At 41.3% G+C, this 16245-nt stretch overlaps 1 protein-coding gene across 2 annotated transcripts in view; it reads left to right on the forward strand.

The window, feature by feature from the left end:
- The window catches only part of IQCK (IQ motif containing K), a 128559-nt gene that overhangs the window by 52375 nt on the left and 59939 nt on the right, over positions 1 to 16245 (forward strand). For both annotated transcript variants that reach the window (XM_059898350.1, XM_059898351.1), the window contains one exon: positions 8083 to 8167. In XM_059898350.1, the coding sequence (XP_059754333.1) occupies positions 8083 to 8167 (85 nt within the window). The remainder of the gene's footprint in view (positions 1 to 8082; positions 8168 to 16245) is intronic.

Consider the following 16245-nt stretch of genomic DNA (forward strand, 5'->3'; position numbering starts at 1 on the left):
TACCATGAAAAGGGGGAGGGTATGACAGGCAGATAAAAATGAAAGATAATTCACTGCAGAGGGCTCAAAGTAGGTATTCAAAGAATGATAGCTATTATTTTATCCTTAATCTTAAGAGAATAGTAACCACTGCTTTGGCAAGATGAAACATGGGTAGCAGAATGACCAAGCAAGAGAAAGACAGAGTATCTTCATTTAAGCTCAGCTCTGCCACTGATAAATTCTGACATTAAGGAAAGTCCTCTATTTCCTTATCTATAATAATATTTATTCATTCAAAAATACTTATTGAGTGCCTACTTTTTTCCAGGCACGTTTCTAGGTATCATGGAGTAGAGAACAAAAGAGAGAAAGTCTTGGCCCCTGTGGAATTTACATTGTAAAGACAGACAATAACCAAATTAACAAAGAAACATGTTGTATGATGTAAAGAAGACTCAAGTGCTTTGAAGAAAAATAAAGCAGAGTAAAGCGGATTGAGAGTCACAGGCCTAGGGTGAGAGGTGCTAGCGTTTTAGGCAGAGAAGCCGGGGAAGGCTCACATTTGCACAGAGGGTTGAATGACACGCAGAGGGAGCCAACGCTATGAAGATCGGAAACAAGAGTGTTCCAGGCAGAGGGAACGGCTACTACGAAGGCCCTGAGACAGGAACAAACTTGGCCAGTGAGGCAAGAAGAGATGAGGGAGGGTGAGAGGGTGGCAGCAAAGGAAGCCAGAGAGGCTGGCGAGGCTGCCCCCACCTTGGGTGGGGCCTTGGATGCCATGATAGAGAGTTTGGATTTTTCTTTTTTCTTTTGAGCGTGATAGGAAACTATTGGAGGGTTTTGAGCAGAAGAGCGAGGTAATCCAATTTATCTTTTAAAAAGATCACTCTGGCAGCTGGAGGGGAGTTGGCTGAAGTCAGCACTAATAGTGTAAGCAGAGAGACCAGTGAGCAGGCGATGATGCAGGCAGGAGATGATGGTGGCTTGCAGTGGAGAAGGTGAGAAGAGGTTGGATTTGGGATCTGTTTTGACGCTGGATGTGGGGTGACAGAGAGCTAAGGCAAGGCTGACTTGGAGACTTCAGGCCCGAGCAAGTGGCTGAATGGGCAGCCATTTACTGAAATGGATTGGGGAAAATTAGAATTAGGTTTTAAAATTTAATGGGTATACTGAAGAATCACAACTTACTGGGAATAAAAATATGAAAATCTTTTTCCTTTTTCTTCTCCAGTAACTGCATCACTATATTACACTGAATCTCTCTTCCATCTGAGAAGTAGCCCTTTAATAACTTTTTGACCAAATTCCGTAATTTCCTGGTCACTGTTTTTTGATAGTCTGATTTCACTGTTTAGATTCATCTTGTTTATTTTAAATCCTTAGTCTTCAGTCTCATCCTGGATGCAAAACTCATCTTCCCCCATTCCCCAGCTCTAGCCACAACTGTCTATGATTCAGGGGTCCCTGACCTTGGAAGGCAGGGAAATTACTTCTTTATTTTCACTAGTCTCTAACTGAAATTTGGCCTCTCTTTTAATTATGAATGTGGGAAACAAACCTCAGTAGTATCCACAGTAAGTGTACCTTTGTTACTGATCGCAACCATCAGATGTTTTTATATCCCGTTATAGTTGTTGCAGTGATCTTGAAATATCATTTACACTTGTCTCTTCTTTCAAATTATAGTAGTTAATTGAACTGCCATTAGCTCTTCTTATTTACTGTATGATTTAGAAGCACATATATTACTTTATCACCAAACAGTTTTAAAAAATATTTTGATAACTGTATTTCAATATAATTGGTTTACTTTGAAATCTTATGTACTTACTTTTTTTTAAAAATAAATTTATTTGTTTATTTATTTTTGGCTGCATTGGGTCTTTGTTGCTGCATGCAGGCTTTCTCTAGCTGTGACGAGCTGGGGCTACTCTTTGTTGCGGTGCGTGGGCTTCTCATTGCCATGGCTTCTCTTGTTGCAGAGCACGGGCTCTAGGCACGCGGGCTCCGTAGTTGTGGTGCACAAGCTCAGTAGTTGTGGCTCGTGGGCTCTAGAGCACAGGCTCAGTAGCTGTGGCGCACGGGCTTAGTTGCTCCGTGGCATGTGGGATCTTCCCGGACCAGGGCTCGAACCCGTGTCCCCTGCATTGGCAGGCAGATTCTTAACCACTGCACCACCAGCGAAGTCCCTTATGTACTTACTTTATATTAAAAAAAATATTATTCAGAGAAGGAATCCAAATTGCCAAAGTGAAAAGGGATTATGGCACAAAAGAAGTTAAGATCCCCTGTGAGAGGTTTGGAAGGGGTTAGGAAGGAGGGGTGCTCTTCCCATACACCCCTGGAGTGGGAAGAAGGACAGTGGGGAGGAGGCAGGTCTCCTTAAGCCACATTAGAGAAAACATGTACTCAGTCACAAAGAGACTAAATAACAGAGCAATCTGGGCATATTTATCAAACCGCAGCAAGTAGCACCGCCCTGGTTTTTAAGATGGTTATACCTGCAGTCCAAGGGTGAACACGAGGTCTTGCAGCTTGTTGTTTAGGGAACACTGTTAACTGGACCCATATGCAGCTTCCGGTGATGGGGCTGGTCAAACAGGACTTGACTCTGTGTTTATCTAGGAGAGTGATTCAGCCTAATGCCGGGGTAATAACTACTTGTTGGTCTCCCAGAGTGGAATTGGTGAGGGGGTGAAGTGAGATCACATTCTGGTAACCATGATTTTTAAATGTGCTTTAGGCTGTTAGAGATTAATGCAGCTGGCTCTTCCTTACTGGTTTTCGGAGCTATTCCTTGCGTCATGGAAGGCTGGAATTGAAAGAATCCTAGGAGATTCCGTCCTAATGGCTAGTCTGGAAGTCCCATTCCAGATAACCTCTATTGTACTTCTTCCAAATATTTGAAGTTCATTACTCAAGACTGTGATGCCTCCAACACAGAATGTTTGGGAAACCAGTTAAGGCCGAGCGCAGGGACTGGTGATCTCTTTTGCTGAATACCATGAGTAGAGGTTATCAAATACCGGCCTCATGAATTGGTGAAAGGCTTTATGAATGATGGTTGATTGAGGGCCTGTGTCATTTTGTAAATGGCTTTGCATCTGAGTTGTGCTTTTATGTTACAAGAAAACAACTTAATCTTTTACCTAATGAAAACTGGAAAAATTGGATTTCAAGATTCAGTTTTCAATATTAAGCAAGCCTTTCCCTTTTCTGCGTTATTCTTTGTAAATGTCATTTCAGATGGTAACTTTTGTCTTAGGACTGGATGGAGAAGTTAATAAAGACTAACTTCTCAGCTTCTCTTATGTATTTTGTAAGTATGCTGTAGCTTCTTAGGGTCTTGAAATCTTTTACTGAGCATCCAAAAATGGGGGAAGAATTGCCTGTGTGTGTGTGCACACTTATACATATACGTGTGTACAGTCAGAAGAATAAACTCCTGTTCCTTCTCAGAATTATAGCAGCAATTGTTATGATTCAAATAGATTTAATTCATGTTTGAGAAAAAGAAGGAGGACATGACAAATGAGCCCTACCAACAGGACAGTTCTTCTTGGAAACACTCAGCAGTGCTGTTTTGTCCATTGGAATGCTCAAACCTATTTGCTCTGGGGACGTCCAATTTAAGCCCCAGGGAGCCTCAGCTGCCTTCTCCTGTGATTGACGCTTTCGTTCCCCCTCCCCTCCCCAGTTCCCCCATGATGAGCAGTCGTCTCTACTCAATCTCAATTTTTATCTGACCTGAAGCCAGTTGCACTGATTCCAAAAGAGAGAAAAGGGCCTGGCATAGCTTCTATCCTTTCAAGTTGACCTGCTGAAATGATTGATAATTCCCAGGAACTACTCTCCGAAGATCAAGTCCTTTTCATTTGACCTGATTTACACTGGCTTTCTCATACTTATTCTTGCTTTGGGAACTAGACAGCGCCCCATTATTTAGCCATGAAAGCAAGGATGTCACTAAAGGTGGCCTCATATTACTGCTTAAAGGCCTATTAGAAATCTCATTTTGCTTTTTGGAGATGTCATTGTGATGCAAAGCGGTTCAGGGTTTCATTACTGCTGGAAGCCCTTTGTTGGGCTCGCCTAGCCTGTTGTGTCCCCAGATTTGCCATTCTCCTTTCCTACTGCTATTCCTAAATGGGAGTACTGGTACTTTGAGGATTTCATGACATCGCTACAGAAAAACGTACTTAAAACAGGAAAATTGTAGCTGAACGGAAAGGCGCCATCAAACCTCCCCTCAGATACAAGTGACAAACTCCACTTCGTTCTGCTGTCCTGACATCAGATTTCCCTGTGGAACTTCAGGCAAATGAATACCTGCCAAGTTATTATTGTAAGGATTAATCAAGACGGCATTTTCTATGATTATGGCTTTTCCCCCCTCATGTTTATCTTCTAGGCAAATGGCTGTGTTTTCCTTTATTGAACACTCGCAGCTGCTAGACCCTGAATTCCATATGAGTGACCTTGTGAGTTGCCCTCCTCTTCTCCGTGGGCCACTCCCTGTGTTTCCTGGGCAGTTTGCGTTCTTAGAAGGAAGTAGTCAGTGACCTTGAACGACCTGCTTCACCCCTCTCTGCCTGAGTTTCTTCACTCTAAAAGAAGGACAACAGCAGCTCATGATTAATGTCATGAGGATTTAATGAAACGCTGTGTGGAAAGAGCTTAGCACACTGAGCTAGGCAGAGGCTCATCGCACAAAGATTTACTGAGTGTCTGCTATGCGCCAGACGTTGTCCCAAGTGCTGGAAATGCCAAGAGGAGCAAACACAGGCCCAGTCTCTGCCCTCGTGGAGCTTTCAGTCTAGTTGAGGATTGGGGTGTTCTTTAGATAATCACACAGATTTATATCTCCAAATCGGGCCAAGGACTAGGAAGGAAAATTACACAGAGCGCCAATGACCCTGATCTAATCAAAGGACATCATTCCATAACATTTGAGTGGAGATCAGAAGAAATAATAAAAGTGAACTGTTGGTGGGAACGTAAATTGATACAGCCACTATGGAGAACAGTATGCAGGTTCCTTAAAAAACTAAAAATAGAATTACCATATGACCCAGCAGTCCCACTACTGGGCATATACCCAGAGAAAACCATAATTCAAAAAGACACATGCACCCCAATGTTCATTGCAGCACTGTTTACAATAGCCAGGTCATGGAAGCAACCTAAATGCCCATCGACAGACGAATGGATAAAGAAGATGTGGTACATATATACAATGGAATATTACTCAGCCATGAAAAGGAACGAAATTGGGTCATTTGTAGAGACGTGGATGGACCTAGAGACTGTCATACAGAGTGAAGTAAGTCAGAAAGAGAAAAGCAAATATCGTATATTAACGCATATATGTGGAACCTAGAAAAATGGTACAGATGAACTGGTTTGCAGGGCAGAAATAGAGACACAGATGCAGAGAACAAACGTATGGACACCAAGGGGGGGTGGGGGGGTGGGATGAACTGGGAGATTGGGATTGACACGTATACACTAATATGTATAAAATGGATAACTAATAAGAACCAGCTGTATAAAAAAATAAATAAAATTCTAAAATTCAAAAAAAAAAAAAGTGAACTGGGAGAAGGAGGTCTCAGCCCCAAGGTGCCCTTGAGCAAATTAGTAAAAGGTGCCCCTGCCCTAGGGCAGAGGTGGCAGAGCATGTGCTGGGGTTTCAGTGCCCTCTGGCCCATCTGCTGGGAGCCCTTGAGCGGAGAACAGCTTGCACACTGTATGCAGTGACCTGGCTGGGAGTAAGAGGATACTGGAGGCGGAGGAAAGCCCCTCTGCAAAGGCCCTGAGGTGGGAGGGCACATTGGTGGAGATGAAAAGGGCGCCTCTGGCTAGAGCACAAGGAGCAAGGCTGGTAGGAGGGGAGCCGGGGAAGCTCTTAGTACATATCAGCTGGTTTTGATGCACGATAGCATTATTCTCATGAATTCGCTGCCAGCACACTAAGGTCTCCTTAGAAACACCAAGGTCTCTCTAGAAGCCGTTGCTTTTTAACTAGTGAAGGAGACTTACTTCAGGGATGTGATTTGTTGGTGTCATGCAACCAAGATTTACAGAATAAGGACAATGTATGAGGAGAGACATTTAATGTGGAAAGCAGGGAGCCAGTGTACCTCCAGAAAAATACAAATGCTCTATTACAGCCCAGAAATCTAGATGTTAGGCAAAAAGAAGTGAAAACAAAAACAGAACAAACAAAAAAAGCAAATAAAAATAAAAGCAGAACATTAGGGAAAGGTTTCTAACAATGCTATCATTTGGAGGTCGTAATTATCTCTCCAAAGAAGTAGAATCTCCGTTTCTTGTTCTCTTAGAAAGGACCCGCCCAACTGGAGACCCGGAACCCGGCAACACTGCACTCGCTAGAAATGGTCTTGATAACCCCTTAGGTTCTTCCCGGCTTTGATTTCTTTGATTTTGGAATAATCCAAAAGAGCATTCATTCATTCACACAAATATACTGTATCAAGGGTGGGGTTTTTTGTTGTTCTTGTTGTTGTTTTTAAGTCTGAGTTTGGAAGGAAATAAAACCCCAGATGCTGGAGAATTGTGCATTGTTACCAGTTAGCTCCGGAGTCTGTCAGGCTGGGCATCTGCAAGTGGTGGGCCAGCCGAGGTCTGGTGTCAGCACAGCATTGTGAGGGAAGCCTGGGCTTGGAGATTGGGTGGATCTGGGCCCAGATCCTGACTAGGCCATTTATAAGCTGTGCGACCCTGGACAGGTTAGTCAACCTCTCTCTGTAAAATAAGGTTACTGTAAACTCAAATGATGGCTGTCATTAGGGAGAGTCTGGAGGCCAAGACTCTTGGGGATCCCTCACTTGCAAAGTCGTTTCTGGGGATCCTGCCCTGAGAGCAGTCTCCATGTGACCCACATTCGTTCAGAGGTTTATTTCTTTGCACTATATCTGAAAAGTCTTGACTTTTGGTTTTTCAGAGGTAGCTGTGCTTTGGGGAAACATAAGGAACCAGAATTAAGTCAGACTTGTAAAATCTGGTCAGCAGTTAGTATCTCTAAACAGCTTTTAGGAAATAAACAACAAAAAAAGAGCATTTAGCCATGATTTTTGAATGTGGTGTCTATGATCAGACATCCACCATAATCTAAGAATCCCTCAAGAGCAGACACTGCTCTTGAGATATTTTAGTGCTTAGTGAGATGTAGTAGAACTTATTTAAAATGTTCTTGAATTTAAACCACATTAAATTGGAATGTACACTGATCAGAGATAAATTGTAGTATTTCAGGAAAGAAATGGACTACTTAATTCCCCTTCAATAGAAAGTTGGAAAAAGAGCCCTTTATTATATCTCAGTCATAATGCAGTATATAAATGTGGCTTCTGCTTTGTCTCTTGCTTTGTGTCCACATAGGCTTATATCAATAACATGTATGTTGCACCTTCAGAACTAACAGGCAGCTTTCTAACCTGAGCCCTTCAAAGCAGGGCAGGCTAACAGTGATTTAAGATTATGCTGGTTGGGTTTCCCTGGTGGCGCAGTGGTTGAAAATCTGCCTGCCAATGCAGAGAACATGGGTTCGAGCCCTGGTCTGGGAAGATCCCACATGCCGCGGAGCAATTAGGCCCGTGAGCCACAATTGCTGAACCTGCGCATCTGGAGCCTGTGCTCCGCAACAAGAGAGGCCGCGACAGTGAGAGGCCCGCGCACCGCGATGAAGAGTGGCCCCCACTGCTGCAACTAGAGAAAGCCCATGCACAGAAAAGAAGACCCAACACAGCCAAGAATAAATAAATAAATAAAGAAAGTGTAAAAATTAAAAAAAAAAATAAAGTGCAACACTTTATCGAAAGATAAATTAATTCACTCAAAATATATTTATAAAAAAAAAAATTATGCTGGTTAAAAACAAAAAATCCATCCCAGATTTTAAAACAAAGAAATGCTAACTCAAGCCTACACTTTTCTATGAAAAATGACATTGTTGCTTTCTAAGAATGGGAATAGATGAGGCACTTAATCAGAGAGGCCATTATGTTGTCAAAGGCTCTGCTGAGGCTGAAGGATGGATTCTCATGGGCTTATGACCATTTTATTGCTTTTCAGCCCCCGGCCGGCGATCCCACTCTCCCTCCTGCTGACAGAATCGGCAGCAGCGCTCTGCATTCAGTCCTTCTGGAGAGCCTATCTGGTAAGAGTCATGTGCAATTACGGCATTTGGTCTGAGGGGGAATTTTTGTGCTGTGGAAGACCAGGGGACAACCTTTAGATGAATTTGGAACATAGGATAGTATAGCTAACATCCAGACCTCAGAAATAAGATTCTCTGTAAAACAGGTCTTAAAGAATGATTTAGAATTTCCACCAACACTTATGCAGTTATTATTAAAAGTACCCTCCAACCTTTTTTAAAATTTACTTTTCATTGAGGTAACTTTAGTTTATACCATTTTATGGGTTTCATTATATTTCAGTCTCTGTATACACTACAGCATGCTCACCAATAGAAATTTAGTTTCCACCCATCACCCTACAGTCAATCCCCTTTACCCATTTTACCCTTGCCCCAGCCCCTTCCCCTCTGGTAACCACTTTTCTGTTCTCTGTATCTACGTGTTTGTTTTTGTTTGGTTTGGTTTGTTCATTTATTTTGTCTTTTGGTTTGTTTGTTTTTTATATTCCACATATGAATGAAATCATACAGTATTTGTCTTTCTCCATCTTATTTTACTTAGCGTAATACCCTAAAGGTCCAACTATGCTGTTGCAAATGGCAAGATTTCTTTTTTTGTGTGCCTGAGTAATATTCCATTGTGTGTGTGTGTGTGTGTGTGTGTGTGTGTGTGTGTATATTACATCTTCTTTATCCATTCATCCGTTGATGGGCACTTATGTTGTTTCCCTATCTTGGCTATTGTGAATAATGCTGCAGTGAACATAGGGGTGTATATATCTTTTCAAATTAGTGTTTTCATATTCTTTGGATAAATACCCAGAAGTGGAATAGCTGGATCATATGATAGTTCTATTCTTATTTTTTTGAGGGATCTCCATGATATTTTCCATAGTGGCTGCACCAGTTTACATTCCCACCAACACTGCATGAGGGTTCCCTTTTCTCCACACCCTCACTAACACTCATTATTTCTTTACTTTTTGATAATAGCCATTATAATGAGGATGTTGAACATCTTTTCATGTGCCTGTTGGCCATATATATGTCTTCTTTGGAAAAATGTCTATTCAGCTCCGCTGTCCATTTTTGATAGGGTTTCTGTTGTTGTTCTTGTTGAGTTGTATAAGTTCTTTATATATTTTCCATATTAACCCCTTATAAGATATATGATTTGCAAATACCATCTCTCATCCAGTAGGTTGTCTTTTTGTTTTGTTGGTGGTTTCCTTTGCTGTGCAAAAGCTTTTTAGTTTGATGTAGTCTCATTTGTTTATTTTTTCTTTTGTCTCCCTTGCCTGAGGAGACATATCCAGAAATATATTGCTAAGACCAATGTCAAAGGGCATACTTCCTATGTTTTTTCCTAGGAGTTTTATGGTTTCAGGTCTTAGATTCATTGAAGTCTTTAGTCCATTTTGAATTGATTTTTGTATATGGTGGATACAGAACTACTTTCATTTTTTTGCATGTGGCTGTTCAGTTTTCCCAACAACATTTATTGAAGAGACTATCCTTTCTCCATTGTATGTTCTTTGCTCCTTTGTCATAAATTAATTGTCCATATATGTGTGGCTTTATTTCTGGGCTCTCAGTTATGTTCCATTGATCTGTGTATCTGTTTTTCTGCCAACACCATGCTGTTTTGATTACTATAGCTTTGTAATATATAATAGCTTGAAATCAGGGAGGGTGATACTTCCAGCTTTGTTCTTTTTTTTCTCAGAATTGCTTTGGCTATTTGGGGTATTTTGTGGTTCCATATAAATTTTAGAACTTTTAATTCTATTTCTGTGAAAAATGTCCTTGGGATTTTGATAGGGATTGCATTGAATCTGTAGATTGCATTAGGTAATATGGACATTTTAACAGTGTTAATCCTTCCAATCCATGAGCATGAAATATCTGTCCATTTATTTGTGTATTCTTCAGTTTCTTTCAACAATATCTTAGAGTTTTTATTGTACAGGTTTTTTATCCCTTGGTTAAATTTATTCCTAGGTATTTTATTCTTTTTGTAGCAATTGTAAATGGGATTGCTTTCTTAATTTCTCCTCCTGCTTGTTCATTTTTAGCATACAGAAATGAAGTAGATTTTTGTATTTTGATTTTGTACCCTGTAACTTTACTGTATTCATTTATTATTTTTAATAGTTTTTTGGTGGAGTCTTTAGGGTTTTCTATATTTAAAATTATGTCATCCACATATAGTGACAGTTTTACTTCTTCCTTTCCAATTTGGATGTCTTTTATTTCTTTTTCTTGCCTAGTTGCTTAGGCTAGGACTTCTAATACTAAGTTGAATAAAAGTGGTGAGAGTGGGCATCCTTGTCTTGTTCCGGATTTTTAGAAGGACAGTGTTACTGAACCAAACTCAGGTCTGCTCACCAGATGCACAGCAGAGCCAATCTACTGGCACTGGGTTGTAGTGAAGGAAAGTACAGTGTTTATTGCAGGGTGCCAGCAAGGGGAATGGGCAGCTAATCCTCAAAAGACCCAAACTCTCTGATGGCTTTTAGGGAAAGGTTTTTAAAGACAGTGTTAGGGGTGAGAGTTGCAGGGTGCCTAATCAGCTCATGGGCGATTTTTGATTGGTAGATGGTGAGGTGATAGGGTGGTATTTCAGGAATCTTGATCATCAGTTTTCCAGCTCCAACCAGTCTAGGGTCTATGGGTGTAGGGCCAGCAGTTTCTACCTGGTAGGGGTCTAGTTTTTACTACACTTAACATGAAGTTTTTTGAAGTTAACAAAAACCTTTACTTGTACTTTCTTAAACACTATGAAGGAAAAATACAGTCTCCCATAAAAATTTGTGTGTGTAGTAAAATATATATAACATAAAATTTACTATTTTAACCAATTTTTAGTGCACAGTTCAGTGACATTAAGTACATTTACATTGTTTTGCAACCATCACTACCATCCATCTTTCTAAACTGAAACTCTGTATCCATTAACTTCCTACTCCCCCTGTCCCAGCCTCTGGCAATCACCCTCCTACTTTCTGTCTCTATGAATTTGACTACTTCTAAGTACCTCATGTAAATGGCATCATACAGAATTTAACCTTTTGGCTTATTTCACTTAGCAAAATATCCTCAAGTTTCACCTATATTGTAGCATGTGTCAGAACTTTCTTCCTTTTTTAAGTCTGAATAATATTCTTGCCAGGAAGTTTTAAAATCCAGAAATCTGACAACCTCAGATGTCATAAAACCATCCAGACATTTCATAAAATATTTTAAAACTGACCACATGAACAGAAATGTCACCTGATATGAAAAGCTATTTGTAGTAAACCATTCTTGAGAGTTGTGATGTTATAATTAGCATTGTAAATAGGTTCCTGAGAGTTAGTTATTTCTCGACATTAGGCACTTCTATAGAAGTAGACATGTTCTTCTTTCTTCTTTCAAAATACTACGTTAACGGTTAGAAAGCCAGATTGTTTCAACATGCAAAACTGAGTGGGGTTTTTAAAAATCCATTTGGATATTGTGAATGAAATCTGGTCCTCTCACAGTCTCCTTTCTGAAGTGTGTTTGGTGATAATCCAGACTACCACATTAGTGGTGCTCTTTTGCTTATGAAATACTAGATGTAGTAGGTATCAACTGATGGAGAAGACTGTTCTTTCATGATGTTCATATGAGGTTCTCATGGGCCATAATGATTGAAATTTCTTTAATGATTTAGGAGGCAGAGACCAGATAAATCCACCGAATATTGATTCTGCCTAAATAGGCTCCTGGTGTTTTAAGCCTTCTGCCCTTTGTTTTATTTTATTCTGTCTAACTCTGCCTAGACACCAGCGTGGCATGCAATTTTCCCCTCCTCCCAACATCAACTCTCCCTCCAGGCATTGTGACAACTGAGAATCACAATGGCCATCAATCATTAATGTTATTTGATGAACAATACAGTGCAAGGTTGCTCCAGCAGCCCCCTTTGTGGCTTTGCAAAGTTTAAGAGAAAAAAAAAAAAAAGTGGAGATCCTGCAGAGAACGATGAGAATCTGTGCAGTTATCCCTTTGTCAATAGTGAACTGACCTGGGGTAAATGAGGCACCCTCAAGGAGAAACAGCTTGGTATAAACAAAGCATACAAGGTTTAGAGTTGTGCAGTGTCCCCCTTCCCTCCGGCCTGAGCCAGCTTGGATGTGATTCATTTGGTAACATGGACACTCAAATATCACATTCTTCTGGCTGCAGGGGTTAGTTCATGATGGGCAGTGGAAGGCCAGTCACACCTAGTGAAACTCCATTCTGGGATTCTCCTAAGAGTTGCTGGGACGGAGGAGCTTGATAGCCTGCTGAGAGGCTAGACCATCAACAACCACCTTGCCATTGTGTGAAGAGCCTGCGGGAGAAGTGACTGCAGAGGCTATCGGAGCTGAGAGACCAAGGAAAGCGGCTGAGTCAATAATAATAGTTCCTACTTATGAAGATCGAATCAGATGATTAGTCCACATTGAGGGGGCTTAGCACAGTGCCAGGTGCATAATAAATCCAAAATAAATATTAGCTGTTGGTGGTGGTGGTGGTAGTGGTGGTTCTGTTTTCCTTAATAGGGAATCTTTTAGAAAAGCCAGCTAGTGGCCTCCTTGTAGTTCCTCAGGCACATCAGGCATGCTCCTGGCTCAGGGCCTTTGCACTTGCTGTTTGTTCTTTGCACTGGCAGCTGTCAATCATGATACCCTTCCTGCCTCATTCAGGGTTCTTCTTGGATGTCTCTCCTGGTCACCATTTCCAAAATAGCACCACCCCATCACTCCACAGCCTCTTACTATGCTTTATGTCCTGCTTATCACTTACCAACTACCTGACATTGTGTTGGATATTCACTTTTCTACTGCCTGTCACCCTGACTAGAATGTGAGCTCCAGGAGGATAGAAGTTGCTTGACTTGTTCATCCTGTATCCCCAGCCCCTAGAACACTGTCTGACACATATTAGGCACTTCATAAATATTTTAGTGAATAATCAAATCCCTTAAATGATCTTTCTAATGAGGGCATTTGAAAACGAAGAAGAGCAAACTGTATTGTTCTATTTTATAAGCTCTTCTCAGGGGTATAAGCAGGCACTTAAACGTGGACTTTTAAAAAATTTTTTAAATTCCCTCATGCTGCCCACTTGTAGTTAACCCCGGCTCCTTTGGGGAGTTGCTTATGCACCAAGATCCTTGAACTCAACAGCTGTGCTTATTAATTTCCCAGAGGTTACACTTGAGAAAAGTATATTCATTTTATCATTGGCCTTCATGAACCACCTCTTCACCAAGCCTTGTAATGTGAGGAAATGAAGTTTGCTATGAAAAATTATGATCCCCAAGCAGGCTTTTTAATTTTTTAATTTTTAATTTTTTAAAATTATTTTTAATTTTTTAAATTTTATTTTGTGTATATATATATATTTTTTGGCTGCGCTGGGTCTTTGTTGCTGCGTGCGGGCTTTCTATAGTTGTGGTGAGCGGGGGCTACTCTTCGTTGCCGTATGTGGGCTCCTCATTGCGTTGGCATCTCTTGTTGCAGAGCATGGGCTCTAGGCGCGTGGGCTTCAGTAGTTGCAGTGCGTGGGCTCAGTAGTTGAGGCATGCAGACTCTAGAGCTCAGGCTCAGTAGTTGTGGCGCACGGGCTTAGTTGCCCCACAGCATGTGGAATCTTTCTGGACCAGGGATAGAACCCATGTCCCCTGCATTGGCAGATGGATTCTTAACCACTGGACCAGCAGGGAAGTCCCCCAGCAGGGTTTTTAAAGGAGAGCATCAGCTGAAGGCATACTGGGCACGTTTAGTTCATCTGAGAGCTGGACAGAAAAGATTTTCATCATTTGGAATTTCTCTTCCAATTGCTGATATCTGCTGGCAGGTGAGCAGCCTTTGCCAGGAAAAGTCAGACATTGTATTGTGCAAAAGGAATGCTAGAAATGGGGCATTGCATCAAATTACCACCAGTTCCCCTCTTGATGGTGCACAGCCATTTCTCGCTAGCCTCAGAGGGGCTGGCCATGCCCTTTGTGATTTGATGAGCAGTCTCGGCCTAGGGCTCCCCTACCAGGAACTCCGTGTGGAAAGATGTGTCTTCTCTATGGGATCTTCTTGTTGTTTGTTGGCTCATGAATCCAGTTTCAGTCCATCTCCACTACCACATTACCTTCCCAAGCAGAAGATTCAATCCTAAAGAGGTCTCTTTGTTAGGCCATTCCAGAGGTATTTGTGAAACCCACGTATTTGAAATTGATTTTGAGCACTTTCTAACATGTGGGAAATATTTATAAGCCATTAGGGAAGCGAAGGCCACCTATACAAGTCCCACTGAACAAGTAGAATAAAACTCCTAAACTTCTCAATGATGTAGAGGTCCTGGTTTTGGCTGGGAATTCAGAAATTAGACCTGTAATTCTTGAAGTGGAATGCTCCCAAGAATGACCAGTGCCAACCCTTCTGCCATTACACTCAAATAGAGGCCTTACGCCTTCCATTGCATGTGACTTTATTTGTTCATTCTTTCATTTGACAAACGTGTGTTGAGGGCCTTCTACTTGCCAAGAACTGTAGTCACAGAGCTCATCCATTCCTGGAGGAGCCCAGAGACAGCTATACCAAGAAGAATGATAATAATATTAAAAATAGCCAAATCTAATATTATTGGTCATTGCTATGTGCCAGGCACTACATCAAGCATTTCACAAGCAACATCTCCTTTAGGACTTATGCTTATCCTATAAAGTAGGCAGGTATATACTTCTATTATCCCATGTGCAGATGAACCAACCAAGGCCTAAAAACCCATAGTGACTTGGCCAACGTCACACAATGATAAGTGGTAGAGCCAGAATTCAAGCCCAGGTCTGAATGTCCTCAGAACCCCATCTCTCTCCTTTTTTTGAAAAAGCCATTCCTACCAGCAACGTATGAGAGTTCCCGTTGTTCCAAGTCCTGAACTATTGATCTTGGTATGGTCAGTCTTTTTAATTTTAGCCATTTTAGTAGGTGTGTAGTAGTATTGCATTGTGTGTGTGTATGTGTGTTTTAATCAGGCTTACTAAGATACATGTTACATACAGTAAAATTTACAATTTACCCTTTTAGTGTACAGTCTCTCAATTTTGACAAATCCATATAGTCTAACCACTCCCCTAATCAGGATATAGAACATTTATCATCCCCCCAAATTCCCTCATGCTGCCCCTTTGTAGTTAACCCCTGCTCCCACCACCAGGGCCTGGCACCCATGATCTGTTTTCTGCCCCTGTGGTTCTGCCTTTCCAGAATGGCATACAAATGGAATCATAAAGTGTGTAACCTTTGAGTCTGACTTCTCTCACTTGGCCTGATACGTATGAAGGTCTTCCACGTGGTTGCGTGTATCAGCAGCCCCTTCCTTTTTACTGTTGTGCAGTATTCTACTGTAGAACTCCAGCACAAGGGAGGCCTTCACCTGGTGGTGAATAAACACATGTGAGTAACGTAAGGATGGCTTATTTATACCTACAGATTGCAATGGTCTCAAGCTCGCTATGTATGAAAGTCATCTGTGGAAAGATTTTATTTTAAAATTCTAATACCCAGGGCCTCATTCTCTGAGATTCTTGTTCAACTGACTATGGTAAGAACAGGAGATGGGCATTTGTTTAAAGCACCCAGGTGACTCTAACATGCACCAGGGTTTAGGCCCACTGATGAGCTGGAATCAACTTTGCTACCTACTAGTTGAATGGTCCAAGACAAATCACTAAACTCAGAACCTTAAATTATTTTCTTTAAGTTGAGCACAATAATAGCTGCCCAGTCTATCTCACTAGGTTCTCAGAAGGATCAAAATGATTTTCAGTGGCAACGCATGGGAAAGTGTCCTGTGAACTGTAGATGCAGAAATGGATGGTATTAATGTGGATGTAATTGAAAGACATATCAGTGTCTTTTCCTCTTGGAAAAGTTCCTAAACAAATGCGAGGTTTTAAAGACCAACTGGAAAGATCAATGTTTCTCTGTCAATTTTGTGTGTGTCTTAAAAGATTGCTTGGTGTATGAGAGTAACTGTAACGCCAACACAGACGGAGACAAGAAGTGGTATAAATACACTCCTCAAGA

This window comes from Balaenoptera ricei, chromosome 15, assembly GCF_028023285.1.
Source record: "Balaenoptera ricei isolate mBalRic1 chromosome 15, mBalRic1.hap2, whole genome shotgun sequence".
Taxonomy (NCBI): domain Eukaryota; kingdom Metazoa; phylum Chordata; class Mammalia; order Artiodactyla; family Balaenopteridae; genus Balaenoptera; species Balaenoptera ricei.